Source organism: Rhamphochromis sp. 'chilingali', assembly GCF_963969265.1.
Source record: "Rhamphochromis sp. 'chilingali' genome assembly, chromosome: 13".
Taxonomy (NCBI): domain Eukaryota; kingdom Metazoa; phylum Chordata; class Actinopteri; order Cichliformes; family Cichlidae; genus Rhamphochromis; species Rhamphochromis sp. 'chilingali'.
This window is the reverse complement of record NC_137940.1, coordinates 29,723,825-29,741,330: the sequence shown is the minus strand read 5'-3', so window position 1 is coordinate 29,741,330 and position 17,506 is coordinate 29,723,825. Positions and strand designations below refer to the sequence as shown.

Here is a 17,506-nt window from a genome sequence, read left to right as displayed (position 1 = left end):
TAAGACTCTGTTCTTGTTGCTGGAAATTTTGCAACATTAAGAAGCTATTTCATTGAAGCAATTACATAAAGGATAAGGAACAGATGTGTCTATATGAAATGACAAACCTCTAGAGGAGAGTCTGGTTCATCCAGGATGCTCTTTTCACTCTGTATCCGCTGCATCGTTCCTGTAGAACTGGGGTCCATTATCAGCACGTTCTGACTACCAGCTCTGCCGAACTTACAGTCACTCTTTCTGGAGTCAGTCGTCCTGCACACCTCGTAATTGTACACATGTGGCAGAGTCCCTGTCCCCAAAGTGTCTGAGTAACGTGGTGGATAATATGGAATGACAGGCAGGTTGGAGTGATACAGGATGCGAGACTGTCTCCACCTGTAGATTTTGACTGATATGATAACCACTAAACACGTGATGAAGAGGAAGGAAACTACAGCCAGAGCCAGGACCAAGTAAAAAGTCAGGTTGTCATTGTACTCCTTGTCATGTGTCAACTCAGTGAACTCCGATAGCACTTCAGGGAAGCTATCTGCCACCGCCACGTTAACAATGACTGTAGCTGAACGAGAGGGCTGCCCGTTGTCCTCCACTATAACAGTCAGTCTTTGTTTGACAGCATCTTTATCAGTGACTTGGCGGATAGTTCTGATTTCTCCATTCTGCAAGCCCACTTCAAACAGCGCCCTGTCTGTGGCTTTCTGCAGTTTATAGGAGAGCCAGGCATTCTGTCCAGAGTCCACATCAACAGCCACCACTTTAGTCACCAGATAGCCCACATCTGCTGAACGAGGCACCATTTCAGCCACCAGAGAGCCACCAGTTTGGACTGGGTACAGAACCTGTGGGGGGTTGTCATTCTGGTCTTGGATCATTATTTTCACAGTCACATTGCTGCTGAGTGGAGGAGAGCCTCCATCCTGCGCTTTTACAATGAATAACAGTTGTTTGATTTGCTCATAGTCAAACGAACGCACTGCATGCACCACTCCACTTTCTGCATTAACAGAAACGTATTCAGATACTGGAGACCCATTAATCTCACAATCTTCCAAAATGTAGGAAACGCGGGCGTTTTGGTTTTCATCGGGGTCTTTAGCATTAACAGTCATGATAGAAAGACCAGGAGAGTTATTTTCCACAATCCAAGCCCTATAAAAATTTCGAGGAAATTTTGGGGAATTGTCATTAACATCTGACACCTTTAGATTAAAAGTTTTTCTGGTTGACAGCGGAGGGGAGCCCGCGTCTGAGGCAATAACGGTGATGTTAAATTCTGGCAAACTTTCACGATCTAAGGCAGCATCAGTTATCAGTGTATAATAACTTCTCACATTGGATTTAATTTTAAAAGGAACACTGCCTTCGATCGTGCACCTTACCTGTCCGTTTTCACCCGAATCAAGATCTTTCACATTAATAATGCCAAGAGTGGTACCCGGAGCTGAGTCTTCTGACACAGGACTAGTGAATGACATCACGTTAATGACCGGTGCATTATCGTTTATATCCAAGACCTCAATTTCAACTTTACTAGAATCTGTCAGTCCCCCTTGATCTTTCGCTTCAACTCTGAACTCAATCTTTTTGTCCATTTCAAAGTCGATTTCCTTTGCCACATATATTCGACCAGTAGCTTCATCTATATCGAATAAATCAGCTATCCCTGCCTTTGATTTTGAAAAGTAATATGCCACTTTTCCATTTGAACCGGTATCAATGTCGCTCGCATTCACTGTAACAACATGCGTGCCTTTTGGGGCATTTTCAATCACCGCGGCCTTATATAAGGATTGATTAAACACCGGAGCATTGTCATTCGCATCTAATACGTTTACCTCTATATTTACTGTCCCAGATTTCTGTGGATTTCCACCATCAACGGCCAACAGTTTTAAAGATAGGCGTGGCTGTACCTCTCTGTCTAAAGGCTTCTGAAGCATCATTTCAGCATATTTACTTCCATCCGGATTAACATATTGTTTCAACACAAAATTGTCTGTCGGAGTTAAAATGTAGTTCTGCAGACTGTTTTGCCCAACATCAGCGTCCTCCGCACTCTCCAGCACAAAACGGGAACCGAGCGCAGCAGATTCGCTTATTTCAAATTCCAAGTGACTGTTCTGAAAAGTGGGAGCGTTATCATTTACATCCAATACCTCTATCGTCACAGGGTGCAGCTCCATCGGTTTTTCCAATAAAATCTCAAAGGTAAAGCTACATGGAGTCAAATCCCCACAAAGCTGCTCTCGGTCTATTCTCTCATTCACAACTAAAGTCCCTTTGTCTGTTTTCAGCTCTGTGTACTGAATGCTTTCTCCCGTAACGATACGGGCCCGTCCAGAACGAAGCCTTTTTAGATCCAAGCCAAGATCTTGTGCCACATTTCCAACAAGGGACCCTGTTTTCAGCTCCTCTGGGATCGAATATCGGATCTGTGCCTCCGCTCGATAAAGAAAAAGGACGTGAAAAACAAACAGGCTGGCTGTAAGTCGCGTTCGCCATCTTACAACTCGGTCTCGATGTTCTACTCCAAATGCCATTTTTGAAAACAGGTCTTAAAAACCAAAACCGAGCAATGGATCGAGGGCTTTAACTTAGAGAGGAAGACTCACACACCCTAGGTCGATATATGACGTTAAATAAAAAAGCAGGTGTGTATTCTATTTGATCCAGCTCCTATGAAAAGCAGATCATCTGCCGTTACAAAACGCAGTGATGGGGGTGGAAACAGCCCTGTCTCGAAATGCATGGCAGAATAGATTTACCAGGCAACAGCGTCACTTAGAGGGTATAATATGAAACTAGAAAAGCCAATTACCACGTTCATCACTCTGCACACTATCTCTGTAGAAATAACGTAATGATTTCACTTTGAAGGCACGTACGTCTGTTAAGTGAATTAAAGAATGCAGAAAATACTGACTTTCACTGTTAGAAAAAGATTAATTCAACTGGAAAAAAGCAAAAAGTGTGTGACACAAAGCAAAAAGACCACTGGCACTTTCTTCTCTTTTTCCTCTTTCTTTTTCTTTGTAAAACATTTTTTGATAACAGCGGATTTCAAAGTTACTGTCACATGTCCCCTTATGACATAAAAAATACACATTGCTAGTGACCTGTAAATTTTAAAGAAGAACGAATGATAATAACGCAAAACTTGCTTGCTATTAAATGAATCTGAAGTTATGGGTTGTCGTTTTTTATTATTTATTTATTTATTTGTTATTATTTATATAATTAACTGCATCATAAATAAAACATACAAGTGGATCCTAAATGAATGGCCTCTTCAAAGTCTTAGAAATCTCAACGATAATAATGACGACTGCATCTCAGAGAAAAGCACTTCAGCACCAAGGACAGTGACAGGACAGTGGAGCCGTTTCCATTTCAGAATGTAACTACTACAGTATTTAGACGTAATTATATTAACCCTGCATAAAAACAAACATTGTCATTTGATGAAAAAAATATATATATATTAGTGTTCACACAAGCCAATATAATCAACCGGAGACGTGATGCTTGCACTGTATCCTACAAAGTTTCCAGCGTCATCCATACTAACCAAGGTCTGAGTTATTGCACTTATTTGATGTCACTGGGGGGGGGGGGGGGGGGGGGGAGGGCTATTCGCTGATTATGTATAACGCAAAGATAAAGTTTTTGTCAGTGTGTTTACTTTGTCTTGAGTGGAGTCGGTGAAATTGTATAACCATCTTCAAATGAGGAGCTATTGTTACACTTTGTTTTACAGACAGATACTGTTTACAGTCGGAATGATAGAAGAAATTCTCTTCATGACTGTTAAAGCAAAAGTGTAGTTTAAAACTATTTATTAGCAATGCTAGATTACTGACACACAAGCGCCCAAATGTAAAACATAAACAAACCTCTATCGGAGAGTCTGGTTCATCCAGGATGCTCTTTTCACTCTGTATCCGCTGCATCGTTCCTGTAGAACTGGGGTCCATTATCAGCACGTTCTGACTACCAGCTCTGCCGAACTTACAGTCACTCTTTCTGGAGTCAGTCGTCCTGCACACCTCGTAATTGTACACATGTGGAAGAGTCCCTGTCCCCAAAGTGTCTGAGTAACGTGGTGGATAATATGGAATGACAGGCAGGTTGGAGTGATACAGGATGCGAGACTGTCTCCACCTGTAGATTTTGACTGATATAATAACCACTAAACACGTGATGAAGAGGAAGGAAACTACAGCCAGAGCCAAGACTAAGTAAAAAGTCAGGTTGTCATTGTACTCCTTGTCGTGTGTCAACTCAGTGAACTCCGACAGCACTTCAGGGAAGCTGTCCGCCACCGCCACGTTAACAATGACTGTAGCTGAACGAGAGGGCTGCCCGTTGTCCTCCACTATAACAGTCAGTCTTTGTTTGACAGCATCTTTATCAGTGACTTGGCGGATAGTTCTGATTTCTCCATTCTGTAAGCCCACTTCAAACAGCGCCCTGTCTGTGGCTTTCTGCAGTTTATAGCAGAGCCAGGCATTCTGTCCAGAGTCCACATCAACAGCCACCACTTTAGTCACCAGATAGCCCACATCTGCTGAACGAGGCACCATTTCAGCCACCAGAGAGCCACCAGTCTGGACTGGGTACAGAACCTGAGGAGGGTTGTCATTCTGGTCCTGTACATGTACAATAACTGATGTGTTACTACTTTGTGGGGGTGACCCACCATCTTGTGCTTTAACTCGTATTTGATACTCTTTGACTTGTTCATAGTCCAGTGAACGCAGAGACTGAATGACTCCACTTTCTGTATTAATGGAGAAATATGCGGATACCGGATTTCCATTCAGCTCGTCTTCAAAAAGAAAATATGATATACGTGCATTCTGGCCCTGGTCCAAATCAGTAGCACTAATCTGCAACAGAGGGACACCTGGAGAATTGTTTTCCGTTACCTGAGCGCTGTAAAGACTTTGACTAAAAACTGGAGCGTTGTCATTAATATCGCTAACTTCTAAATAGACGGATTTTTTGTTCGATAATACTGGGAAGCCCTCATCAGTGGCAGTGAGAGTAATGTTGTACGTGGGAAGCTTCTCTCGGTCGAGAGTTTGCGCAGTGATTAATGTATAATAGTTTCTGAGGGAAGATTTAATTTTGAAAGGCAGATGTTCATCTATAGTTAAATGCACCTGTCCGTTTTTCCCAGAATCTTTATCTTGGACACTAATTAACGCCACAACTGTGCCAGGAGGAGAATCTTCTGAAATCTTCCCCGAATAGGAAGCCATTGTGATTACTGGACTGTTATCATTTTCATCTACTATTTCGATCACTAACTTGCTGGCTCCTGTGACACCCCATGGATCTTTTGCTTGGAGGTTTATCTCGTAATTTGAAGAAGCCTCATAATCGATATCCCCGACTAGTTTAATCTTACCCGTGTTGGAATTTATTTCAAAAGGACAAGCGGAACCATCTTCTAGGTGTGTGAATGAATATGTAACGTTACCATTGTAACCTTGGTCAGCGTCTACTGCACTGACTGTGGCAATAATTGTGCCTCGTAAAGCATTTTCCAATACAGAGGCTTTGTATATGGACTGTGTAAAAACGGGCGAGTTGTCATTTGCATCCAGCACAGATATGTGTATTTTTACCGTTCCGGACATCTGCGGCTCGCCACCATCGACAGCCGTTAATATGAGCGCATGTTTGCTTTGCTTCTCGCGGTCCAAACCACTCTGAAGCACCATTTCGGCATATTTACTCCCATCTGCTCGAGTATGTTGTTTGAGAACAAAATGTTCGTTTGCTTTTAAAGAATAACTCTGCAGTGAGTTTGTCCCTACGTCAGGATCAGCTGCACTATCAAGCAAAAACACAGTCCCAGTCGGCGTCGATTCGCTAATTTCTAATTTAATTTCTTTTTTTGGGAAAACGGGAGCATGATCATTTATATCTTGTATTTCGATAGTAATGGAAAACAATTCGAGTGGCTCTTCAAGAACAATTTCCAGACTAAAGCTGCACGGAGATTTCTTAGCGCATAATTGTTCTCTGTCAATTCTTTCATTGACAACGATATGGCCTTTGTTCTGGTTCAGCACGACATATTGATTATCATCTTCTATTACCAGTCGAGCTCGACCAGATACCAACCGTCTGACATCCAAGCCCAGGTCTTTTGCAATGTCCCCGACAAAGAGTCCTTTCCTCATCTCTTCTGGTATAGAATAGCGGATTTGTCCATTGACAGCAGCAACCACAAAGAAAAGCAAAATGGAGACGTTCCACTGACGCAGGGTACCGTTGTGCTTCATATTATCCATTTCTTCCCAGTAATATCAGGTCCAAAACAACACAGTCATCGGTACAGAAAGCTCCAGCTATTTATCATAGAGGCTTTGCAGTGTGTACAGTCTTCTTTTAAATTTACCCAAAGCCACGACAGCTTAATAGCCATCGCCTATCTCCTTTAAAGACGGGTGGTGACTTTGTGTCTTTAATACGCATTGCACAAGTCTGCTTAGGCAACAGCACCACCAGCAGTGATGAACTAAAACGGCAGGTGTCTGAGCACTGATGCTCCACTGTTTAGCCTTTCCTGACTACTACATACATTGTTTTTTAGCAACACCCATGCAAAAGAAAGCAAAATCTCGATAAGATCTCGATAAGCATAAATAAAAAGATAAACGAATAAGTTAAATAAATGAAGCATATTTTTTCCATAACGGGTGATTAATATACTGTCTGTTTTATTATTATCTCTGTTTACAAGTCATCTTATGACCACCTAAGTAGGTCCAAAATTTGCCGTGAATGGAGTGGGCTGACAGCAACAACAACGTTTTCTGATACAATATATGCAGCAGACTAAAAAGTATAAGAGATTGAGCGAATTCATTTGACAAACATTATGTTGAGACTGAAGTGTGGACAAACACACAGATTCTGTGTAAAACCATACTGAGCTGCATATCTGCAGAGAGAGGCAGGCTGACAGATGGTTACATAGATAAATGAACAAATGTATACAAAGATACAGTAGAGAAGGAGTGGGTAGATAGATTAGATCAGATTATCTATCCGTCTAACTGATGAGTCCAATGACCTAGATTTGAGCAGTGGAATCAACATTGAAAGTACTGCTACACTCATCCAGAGGCATGAAAAAATAATGACACATTTCAGAGCAGTATGTTTTTGTTTTGTTTTTTTTGGTTTGTTTTATTTTTTGTAGAGCTGAAAGGAATGGATAAATTTGATAGGTTTTGATACTTTCTTGCATGTTTCCCTCCTCACACATATTAGCATCCTGCTGAAGAGCAAAATATTTTGTGCACCATGATTGAGCATTATTTAGGCAAAGACTCCACAGCAGAAGCCAGAAATATTCACATTAATATTCATGTATCATAAAGCCTAGGGTAGAACTACACAACGCACACAAACTAGAGTAATGTTGCTGATGTGTTTCAAGACTGCTACCTGCAGTCTCAGTCCTGCACCAATATGACTTTCAATGAAACATTTCTGGGGATATTTGTTGTATAAACACTCATAACATTTCATATCTAGTGTCAATGTAGATCATGGGTTGTGGTGAAATACTATCATGTACTGTGTAAAGGGAACTGTGAATTTCATATTAATTGTGGCTGTATATTGCAATGATAAGGATTTTAGTGTTTGGGGTGAGATTTCAGGGAAAAGGGGAAATCAAAATAATCTTACCTATTAGATTGAAGTGGAAGATTCATCCAGGAAATGCACCAAGAAAAGAAAGAAGAAAAAAGACAGTAGTTAGTATGTATCCTGAAGAACAACAGCAATAAAATAAAATAAAATAGAATTCATGCATATTTATTGGTTTTACACACTGCAAGTGCAATACCGATACAATGGAATACCATAATTTGATCTTTTGAGTTTTTGAAGCAGCATTTTACCCAGACCAAAATATTTTAGATTTAATAATCTAGTGTTTGAGAATTTAATTGCACTGATTGTTCCTCCTCATGTTTAGAACACTGTTGTGCAACTACTGTGCACAAAAAAAAAAAAAAAAAAAAAACTGTGACAATTTATCACATAAAACACTAAGGATTTGGTGCAAAATCTAGATATTTTAGTGACAGTATGTGATAACATTTAAGAAGGTCATGATTTAAGAACCTGGTGAAAAAAACAAAAACAAAAACTAATCAACTAAAACGTTGATGTCCCCTCTGGACAAGATGATTCTGAAAGCCAAAGCAAGACAAAACAAGATTACCCTCAGTTTTTAGAATCACTGAATCTTAGTGAGACTTTCAATATTTAAAGTAAGCACTTATGTAAACTGGAAATTCTTTCCTATCTTACAGCAGCACTGCTGAAACAGAGCTGTTCTTGTGACCTAGATAGAATTAAACCAAAAAATATGCGCTGCATTTAGAAGAGAATAGAATAGCTTTTTATTGTCACTGTTACAAGAACAATGAAAGGCAGTTTGGCATTACTCTGTGTGTGTGAAGTACACAACAGCGTAAGTATTTACACAATAACAGACAAATTTACATTTACACAAGAAAGATATGTACGTTATACATGCACCTGCAAAAATGCGGATACACCCATACAAATATACACACACATACATACATATATGTATATATACATATATGCATGCGTACATACAAACACACACATATTTCCACATAAACGCTTACATATATATAAATACACATACATGCCATCTGAGGAGCAGGTGCATTGAGAGGTGCAGTAAGATCAATGATATTGCACATTGAGTGTGTGTGTGTGTGTGGGGGGGGGGGGGGGGGGGTTGCTATACTAAATAAGGTTATAATAAAGAGGTAGGGGTGTTGGTTGCATTGAAGTATAAATACAAATATGGTTTATAAATAAGGTGTAAGGTCCATGAGTGTTGGCAGTGCAGTTATCCTCCAATCAGGGTGGAGGTAGGGCATGTTTGACAGCCTGTGGGTAAAAACTTCTGTTTAGTCTGTTTGTCTTCGACCTGATGGACCTGTAGCGTTTACCAGAGGGAAGGGGGGGAAAAAGTGAGTGTCCAGGGTGCGAGGGGTCTTTGATGATGATACTGGCTTTCTGCTGAAGTCTGCCAGTATAGATGTCTCTGAGGGAAGTTAGTGAAGTGCCGATTGCCCGCTCTGCTGTCCTCACCACCCGCTGCAGTTTCCTCTTGTCCTCCGCGGTGCAGCAGTTGAACCAGAGTGTGCAGCAGTAGGTCAGAAGGCTCTCAATGGTGGAGCAGTAGAAGTTTACTAGCAGTCTTTGGGGTAATTGGGCCTGATGTAGTTTCCTGAGGAAGTACAGCCTTTGTTGTGCTTTCCCTACCTGGTGGGAGATGTTTGTGGACCAGGTAAGGTCGGCCGAGATGTGGACTCCAAGGAACTTAAAGCTTTCTACCCTTTCTACCTCCTCCCCATCAATGTAGAGGGTAGAGTGCTCAGATCGCTTTGTTCTTCTGAAGTCGATTACCATCTCCTTGGTCTTGGCTGTGTTCAGATGCAGGTTGTTGTCGTCACACCATTGCTTCAGATGCTGAACCTCCTCTCCGTAGGCTGAATCATCATTGTTGTGTTAAAGTGTTCCTCGATGCGCTGTTTGTATTTGCACTTGGCTTCTTTTATGCCTTTAAGCAGAGATTGGCATGCCTCTTTGTAGACTTGTTGGTCTCCTGATTTGAAGGCGCTGTCACGTGCTCTTAGTAGGGCTCTCACCTCACTGTTGAGCCATGGCTTCTGGTTCGGGAACACATTAATAGTCTTTGTTGTTGTTACACTCTCAGTACATAAGCGTATGTATGAGAGTACGGCACATGTGTGGCCCTCAAAGTCTGATCCTTCTGCAAATACACTCCAATTCGTGTTATCAAAAATAGCCTTGTAGGGCCGTGGTGGCTTCCGCGGTCCACACTCGTACTGCTTTTACCGATGTTTTTTTACCTTTGAATTAGAGGTCTATAAGCAGGGATCGGGGACAGAGAGAGATGGTCAGAGAGTCCGAGATGAGGCAGTCGGGTTGCTTTGTAGGCATCTGGGATGTTGGCGTTGACCTGGTCTAGTGTGTCGTTTTCCCTCATCGGAAAGGTCACGTTTTTAAAGAATCGAGGCAGGACAGATTTCAGGTTTGCGTGGTTAAAATCTTCTGCCACGATCACAGCGCAGTCCGGGTGCTTTGTAAGCTGTTTATTATTGGAGCGCCCGAGTAGCTCCATGGCTGACTTAGCATTAGCTTGCAGCGGCACATAAACTGCTATTATTGTGATCGCTGTGAGCTCTCTCGGCAAGTAGAAGGGTCTGCACTGCACCATCATATATTCTATGTCCGGGCAGCAGTGGACGACTTTAACTGTGTTGCTGGTGCGCCAGTTATTGTTTACAAACACTAGCAGACCTCCTCCACGTTTCTTACCAGACTCTTTGTTCCTGTCCGCTGTGAATGTAGCGTGGCCCGCTAGCTCAATCGCAGTGTCTGGGTTAAAAGAGTCCAACCAAGTCTTTGTGATGATCATAACACAGTAATCCAAACAGCGTGAGGTGATCCGCAGTCGTAGCTTATCCATCTTGTTATTTAGTGACCGTGAGTTGGTGAGGAAGAGGCTCAGAATAGCCAGTGGGTGTTTCCTGTGCTTCCGTCGCCTACGCCACTTTAGCGGTGGAATTGGAGTCAGTGACCCCCCGGATCTCAGGGGGAATTGAGTCCCAGTCATTGTCAGCGAAGGTGTGCAGGTTTTTGTGGTTTAGAACCGCAAGCAGTTCAGTTTTGCTGTACTGCATTTGTGCTCCTGCATGTCGGAGAAAAAGTGAAACAAAAATACACTAAATAAAAAGAAAACCCTTAAGTTGAGGAGACTGCCGGGTCGCCATCTTGGGTACTCCTCCACTCCTAGCACAGATGAAATTAGGAGCACAAATGGTAAATGGACTGGTTCTTATATAGTGCTTTTCTCCTCTCACTGAGCACTCAAAGTGCTTTATACAACTTGTGCATTCACCCAATCATACCCATACACACAAGCACTTTATCTAAGGTTTTTAGTGCTTCTATCTAACATTCACTGGCATTCACACTCCGATGAATGCATCGGAGAGCAACATGGGGTTAATATCTTGCCCAAAGGATATTTGGCATGTAGACTGGAGGAGCCTGGGATCGAACCGCCTACCTTCCGGTGAGTAGGTGACCCACCTGAGCTACAGCCACCCCCTTACGACCTCAGATCCTGCTGAATTATTACTAAGCGGAGGGGGGGAGAGCACAAATGGGCCTGGAGCTATAACAGAAACACATATGAATTCATGAGGGTACTCTTTTCACGACAAAACCTCTTTGCTTCATCATCATGGCACTCTGTAGTATGCAAGAATAGGCACACTCAGGCACCTTATGCGACACAGAAACACATGCACACACTTCACAGTTTAGGTGTTGTGTAAGATTTTAACTACTGACCTGAATAAAGCTTACAGCCAAACACACACACACACACACGTATATATATATATATATATATACACTTGTTTTTTAATGTAGGAATAAATATGATTTGCTTTTACTGTTGTGTGTTTACTGTTTTATGTCCTAAATTTAATGTTAAGTAGGCCAGGGTAGAGTCTAATAACAAAAGGAAGGGGGGGGGGGGGGGGGGGGGGAGAGAGAGAAAAACACCACTAACACTACTTTGTTTAGGTATAACAGGTATAATATGGTCACCGATGACTACTGATGATCTTTCACACTGAGAAATAACTGTCACTAGACAATTACCAAATCATTCTAATACATCCAATTAATGTCTAAACTATAACAGTATGTAGTTATCCACATGTATTTTATTATTAAATTTGCATTTAACTTTTAAGAATATAGTAATATTATTTTCTCCAGTCTACCCGCTTGTGCCCAAACCCCCCACTTCCTTCTTTTACAAGTTCCTGCACTTGATATACTGTCTACCAAAGGCAATAAAGAACTATGAAAGGCAACTATAAAGCTCTTACATAGACTAATGCACATCTGGTAGACAAAGGCACAGGAGAGAAAAAAAGAGTCACACAAAAAAGGCAGGCAATCTCCCATAAACTAAATTTAAAATATGTGACTATGTTCTCATGAGTTCTGAGAGTGTGCAAGCGGTCACCCCCTTCCATTTAGAGGAGTAAATTAAAAAGAAATTAAAACGGGTTACCTGAAAGCAGAAGTTAAGAAGCAACAAATCAGGAACTAGTTATTCTAGTGACACACAAAGGGAATTTTCTTTCTTCTTTCACCTCACTTGTGACCACTATAAGCAGGAACTGCTCTGTTATTATTATTGTTATTGTTGTTTATGGGGGAAAAATTAGTCAGAAAGGAAAAGGGATGCTTTTCTAAAAGTTTATTTTTCATCAAATGCACAAAATCTATTGACATATGGTTCAATAAAAGGTATGTAGTGCAAAGCTTTATTTGATCCCCCCCCAAATAAATAAAAATACTGACAACCTCACAGGGGTGTACTATGTCAGCTGGGATTGGTTCAAGCCCTGAGACCCCAAGCTGGATAAGTGGTAACATAATAGATGGGCAAATGAAGGATGAAAACAATGACAAAAGTTGGCTACAGTAAAGCAAAGAGAAAAATAAAACAGGCTGAATATGGAAAATTACAATTGCAATTAATGTTTTTACTCAGGCAAAAACAAAAATACCACAGACAGAGCAAAAGACTTAGACCTAAGACTACTTCTCTTCAACTATATCACTTTCAGAAGACATAGGGATGAATGAAGAAGTCATAACGGTCTGCCCTGCATTTTGAATGCAGAAAATGAGACATTTCAACTAATGTATTTAATCAGTTATATGTTTTTCCACACTGAAAGGTATTACAAATATTATGTTGTGTCTGTTACTTGTTCAGATAAGATAAAGGGGATCAACCATAGAATATTTTTTTCTTAGATTAAAAACAGAAAATAAATGTAAAAAAATGACAGAAAATTTATAAAGTTACTAAACGCTACATTTAACTGTCACAGGCAATATAAATAAATACAATACATACTTTAGTTACACTTCTGTGATACTATGTCTAATAATATGTCAAAAGATCAACACCTATAAGTTTGAGACTACCTGTGTCCAATGTGTCAATGTGGCGGTGAAGTTGAGGTTATATATAAAAGACAACATATTCGTGCACAAATACATCCATATATAAGACAAAATCTTTTAGAACCACTAGATCCATTACGTGTATATTTAAAGTAATTATATAGAAGCATTAATTATTTATTTAGTTTTTAAAGAAACCCCAGTTACAACATTTTTGTTAAAAAGGTCCATCTCAAATCCAACATGTTAAAACATGCTATGGCACACTCTCATTTGATCACATAACAGGGATGCGGTGCACCTGCCCTCACCTTCAGCGTTGCCCTGTCTGCACTGAGGCGCCTCAGTGTGTTTTTCTGATAAGCCGCACTTCTTTTCTTAAGAGTGTCGGTGTCTGTATTTGATGCGAAACGAAAATCACCTCTCCACGACCCGGTGGTCATAAAGGAATCATATCGCTCATCATTCAGCAAGGTGCCGCAACGGCTAAAATCTGCAAAACTAGAGGGGCAATAGGTCGTGGGGAAAACGGGCAGACTGGCTGTGGTTGAACGGTAAACGTAGCCACGCCGACAGAGTTTAAAATAAAACACTCCGCTGATTAGAAGGATAAACATAGAAGACACGGTTGAAAGAGCGATTATCAAATAGAGCGTTAAGTTATCGCTCTCTTGTGACTCATCTGCAAACTCTAAAAGTTCGCTTAAAACGGGGAGCCCATCACCAAGCATTATGCTGACTGTCGCAGTGGCAGAGAGAGATTCGAGCCCGTTGTCCGTTACTAATACAACAATAGTATGTTTTGGTTCATCGTCCTCTATAAATGTTCTCGTTGTTCTGATTTCCCCTGTATGCAGATCTACCATAAACACGTTAGGCCGTGTTGCTTTGATTATTCTGTAAGAAAGCCATGCGTTATGACCTGAGTCAGCGTCCACAGCCACCACCTTTGTAACCAGGTAACCTCTAGGCGCTTCAGCTGGTACCATATCTTCAGCAATGTAACCGCTACTTTGCACAGGATATAAGACCACAGGTGCGTTGTCATTTTGGTCCTTAATAAACACATTTATAATGCAGGTGGTGGAAAGTGAAGGCCCACCGCCGTCTCTAGCTGTCACTTTAATTTGGAAGTAAACTGACTGTTCGTAGTCAAACATGCGTGAGGTAAAGACCTCCCCCGTGTCTGAGTTGATGCTTAAGAAAGATGACACTTCTGAGTTTCTGTCCTTTGATATTTGGTATTGGATTTTAGCGTTAGACCCGTCGTCAACGTCTTCCGCTTTGACTTTAATGACAAACGTGCCAACGGGTTGGTTTTCCAAGATGTTGGCATTGTACTCGCTTTGCATAAATGTCGGGGGGTTATCATTTATATCGCTAATCGCGATTGGTATAACTTTTACACTAGTAAGTGGGGGAGAGCCCGCATCAGTGGCAGTTACTGCGAGGTTATACTCTGGTTGCACTTCCCTGTCCAATATTCCATCAGTCACTAGCATGTAATAGTTTTTGACCTCCGATACTAATTTAAAATGAACATTTTTTGAGATCGTACAGGTGACACGCCCACTGCTCCCAGTGTCCATATCATATATATTAATCAGAGCAACCATAGTCCCTGGTTTGGAGTCTTCAGCCACGTTAGAAGAGGCCGACTTTATTTCTATCACGGGCTTATTGTCGTTCACGTCAATCACATCAATTATAAGTTTACAGTGTGAGGCCTGGCCACCGCCATCTTTAGCCTGAACATCTAGCTCGTGTGAGCTAGCTTCTTCATAGTCAATGACACCTGATACGCGAACTTCTCCGCTTAAAGGGTCAATTTCAATAACACCTCCCAACTTGTCAGACAGATGACTGAAGGAATAAGTTATCTCCCCATACACCCCCTCATCCAGGTCCGTGGCCTGTAGCGTGGTTATGATAGTCCCTATGGCTGAGTTCTCTGGCACAGAGGCTTTGAAAACTCGCTGGCTAAAAACTGGGACATTATCATTGGCATCTAAAACACGGATAAGGATAGAAGCAGTTCCTGATCTAGCCGGATTTCCCCCGTCAATTCCATTGATTTTCAGTACATGTTCAACTTGTGCCTCCCGGTCCAATGCCTTTTTAAGAACTAGCTCAGGATAAGCATTTCCGTTCATTTGGTTACCCATTTCCAGTGCAAAATTGTCATTCTGGCTCAGTGTATATTGACGGACAGAATTCGTGCCGAGATCGGGGTCATGCGCGCTCTCTAAGGGAAAGCGCCTCCCTAGAACTGTGGATTCCACTAAATCCAGTTTTATCTCCCCCGTAGGAAACACTGGGCTGTTGTCATTTATATCTGTAATGTCCAAAACTATGCTGAATGCTTGAAGGGGCTGTTCAAGTAAAAGCTGATACTGTAAAATGCAGGCAGTGGCTTGTGCGCAGAGCTCCTCTCGGTCTATCCGTTGGCTGATCAAAAGATTGCCTGACGCAGTGTCCAGTTCACACAGCTGGCTTGTTCCTTCTGCAACAACACGGGCTCGACGAGCATCAAGCTCTTTCACCTCCAGCCCCAGATCCCGCGCAACGTTTCCAATCACAGAGCTCCTCTGCATCTCTTCTGGAAGAACATAACGGACTTCTCCAAACGAAACAGCGGAAAGGAGACTAAGAAATGAAAAATGCAGCCACCACTTTAACTGAGGTCGACGCATCATCAATAAACATTTTTTCAGAAATGGATGCACTGTCGACATTATAGCTAAGTCGTTAACATACATCCAAATACCGAACTGAAAATGCAACTGCAATCCTGCGATTTCCTGCTTCTCTGGCTGAGTTAATCATGCTCTATTAAGAAAGCTGTCAGCTCGGATTTCTCTCTCTCTCTCTCTAACCTCTTTTTTCATCTCTCTCTCCCCCTCTCTCTAACTCCCTCTCTCAGACAGCTCCACATACAGCCTCTCTCCTTTTCTCCCCTCATACACACACGATAAAAAGAGAAATGCGCATGTATACACAGCCGCCGGTCCTAACCCAATACTCTAGTTCCACTGACACAGATAGAGGTAGACATGAGCATCCATGACTCAGACTTTGTAAAAGAGCGTCACCAAGAGACTGAGAGAATAACTGCAGCTGTCTGTAATATCACCTTCCAGCACGTAACCAAAGTGAGCTCAAGTTGGGAGCTGAACATTAACTGCTAATAAGACAAATACGATCATTGTATTTGAAACAACACGATATGGACACAGTTAAAGTAATATTTATATAATGTAACAGAGTCTAGTATGGGATCCAGGATCTGATGTGGGCCCCGATTGATTATGTGATTGATTAGTATTTTGATAGACAAAGTAGTTCTGACCTACAACCACTCAATTTATTCTCTATTTATTAAACACATTGTCCCAAAAGGACAGGGACAGTAGTTATTTCTACACAAAATGTTATTTATGCCAAATCATTTGGACTTAAACAGACAGACAGGCACGCACGCACACACGCGCGCACGCACGCACGCACACACACAAAGTCATGAAATGAAAAGCAGAAGAAGTTATTGATGATCTCGCATGCTTGGCTTTACTTTGTTCAACATAATCCCTCTAGTGGCTGCTACGGAGCACTCCAGAATCCAGTTTATTTCCATAAGTAATGACACTAAGAGACAGATGAATCACTCTATCACTCTACTTCCTCTTGCTGAAACAGCAACACCATCCAGCAACATACACATAAATATATCCATGGCACTGCAGCTCTAGCTACAGATTAACAATAATATATCCACATATGAAAAGAACTGTGACTAAGTGATTATCCATACATCAGAGAACAGTAGCTATGACATGCTTATCTCAGATAAACAGGGAAGTCTAATATTAAAAGGTGGCAAGTCTCAGGGGAATGCAGTGGCAAAGGGCCTTTTCCCTCTGCACTGTGAAAAATATGACAGCTTGATACATGAGGATTCATAACGGGTTAAAATATTTCAAAAGAGAATTTGGCTTCATGGGGCATAAAACAAAGGCATATATACAAAATAAACGAATCTCACAAAAAGTAGCTGGATAGGATGATCATGCAGCTATGAAGTCTCAAACTAAATAACACTAAAACAATGCCATTTCATGTTGTACGGGTTTAGTCGGTGTAAATTAAATTAAATTAAATTAAATTAAATTAAATTAAATTAAATTAAATTAAATTAAATTAAATTAAATTAAATTAAATTAATATTAGCGAACAGTGTTGTGCCAGTGGGCAAGACATTTTGTGAAGTCATATTTTCATAAGTAACTAACTTGTGTTATTCTATAACACAGGTGTCAAACTCCAGGCCTCGAGGGCCGGTGACCTGTAGATTTTAGATGAGTCATTGATCCATCACAGCTGATTTAAAAGGCTAAATGACCTC

At 41.3% G+C, this 17,506-nt stretch overlaps 3 protein-coding genes across 11 annotated transcripts in view; all 3 read right to left on the bottom strand.

Annotated features, from left to right (window-relative positions):
- Nucleotides 1-17,506, bottom strand: part of LOC308408488 (protocadherin gamma-C5-like) — a gene marked incomplete at its 5' end in the record, with an annotated part of 274,775 nt that overhangs the window by 178,633 nt on the left and 78,636 nt on the right. The gene's annotated exons all lie outside the window — the stretch shown is intronic.
- On the bottom strand, nucleotides 90-6,451 carry LOC308408316 (uncharacterized protein; the record flags this gene model as incomplete). The annotated part of the gene is made up of 2 exons (XM_080900519.1): nucleotides 3,884-6,451; nucleotides 90-2,554 (listed from the first exon to the last, which is right to left on the bottom strand). Exons 1-2 carry the CDS (start codon nucleotides 6,303-6,305, stop codon nucleotides 90-92), a joined length of 4,887 nt encoding a protein of 1,628 aa, XP_080756645.1. The 5' UTR covers nucleotides 6,306-6,451.
- Nucleotides 13,044-16,447, bottom strand: LOC308408498 (protocadherin beta-15-like). Its single transcript, XM_080900811.1, has one exon. It carries the CDS (start codon nucleotides 15,861-15,863, stop codon nucleotides 13,374-13,376), a length of 2,490 nt encoding a protein of 829 aa, XP_080756937.1. The 5' UTR covers nucleotides 15,864-16,447; the 3' UTR covers nucleotides 13,044-13,373.

What these genes read in the sequence shown, in the direction of transcription:
- LOC308408498 (XM_080900811.1), bottom strand. Translation starts at nt 15,863, where the DNA reads ATGTATGTTAACGACTTAGCTATAATGTCGACAGTGCATCCATTTCTG.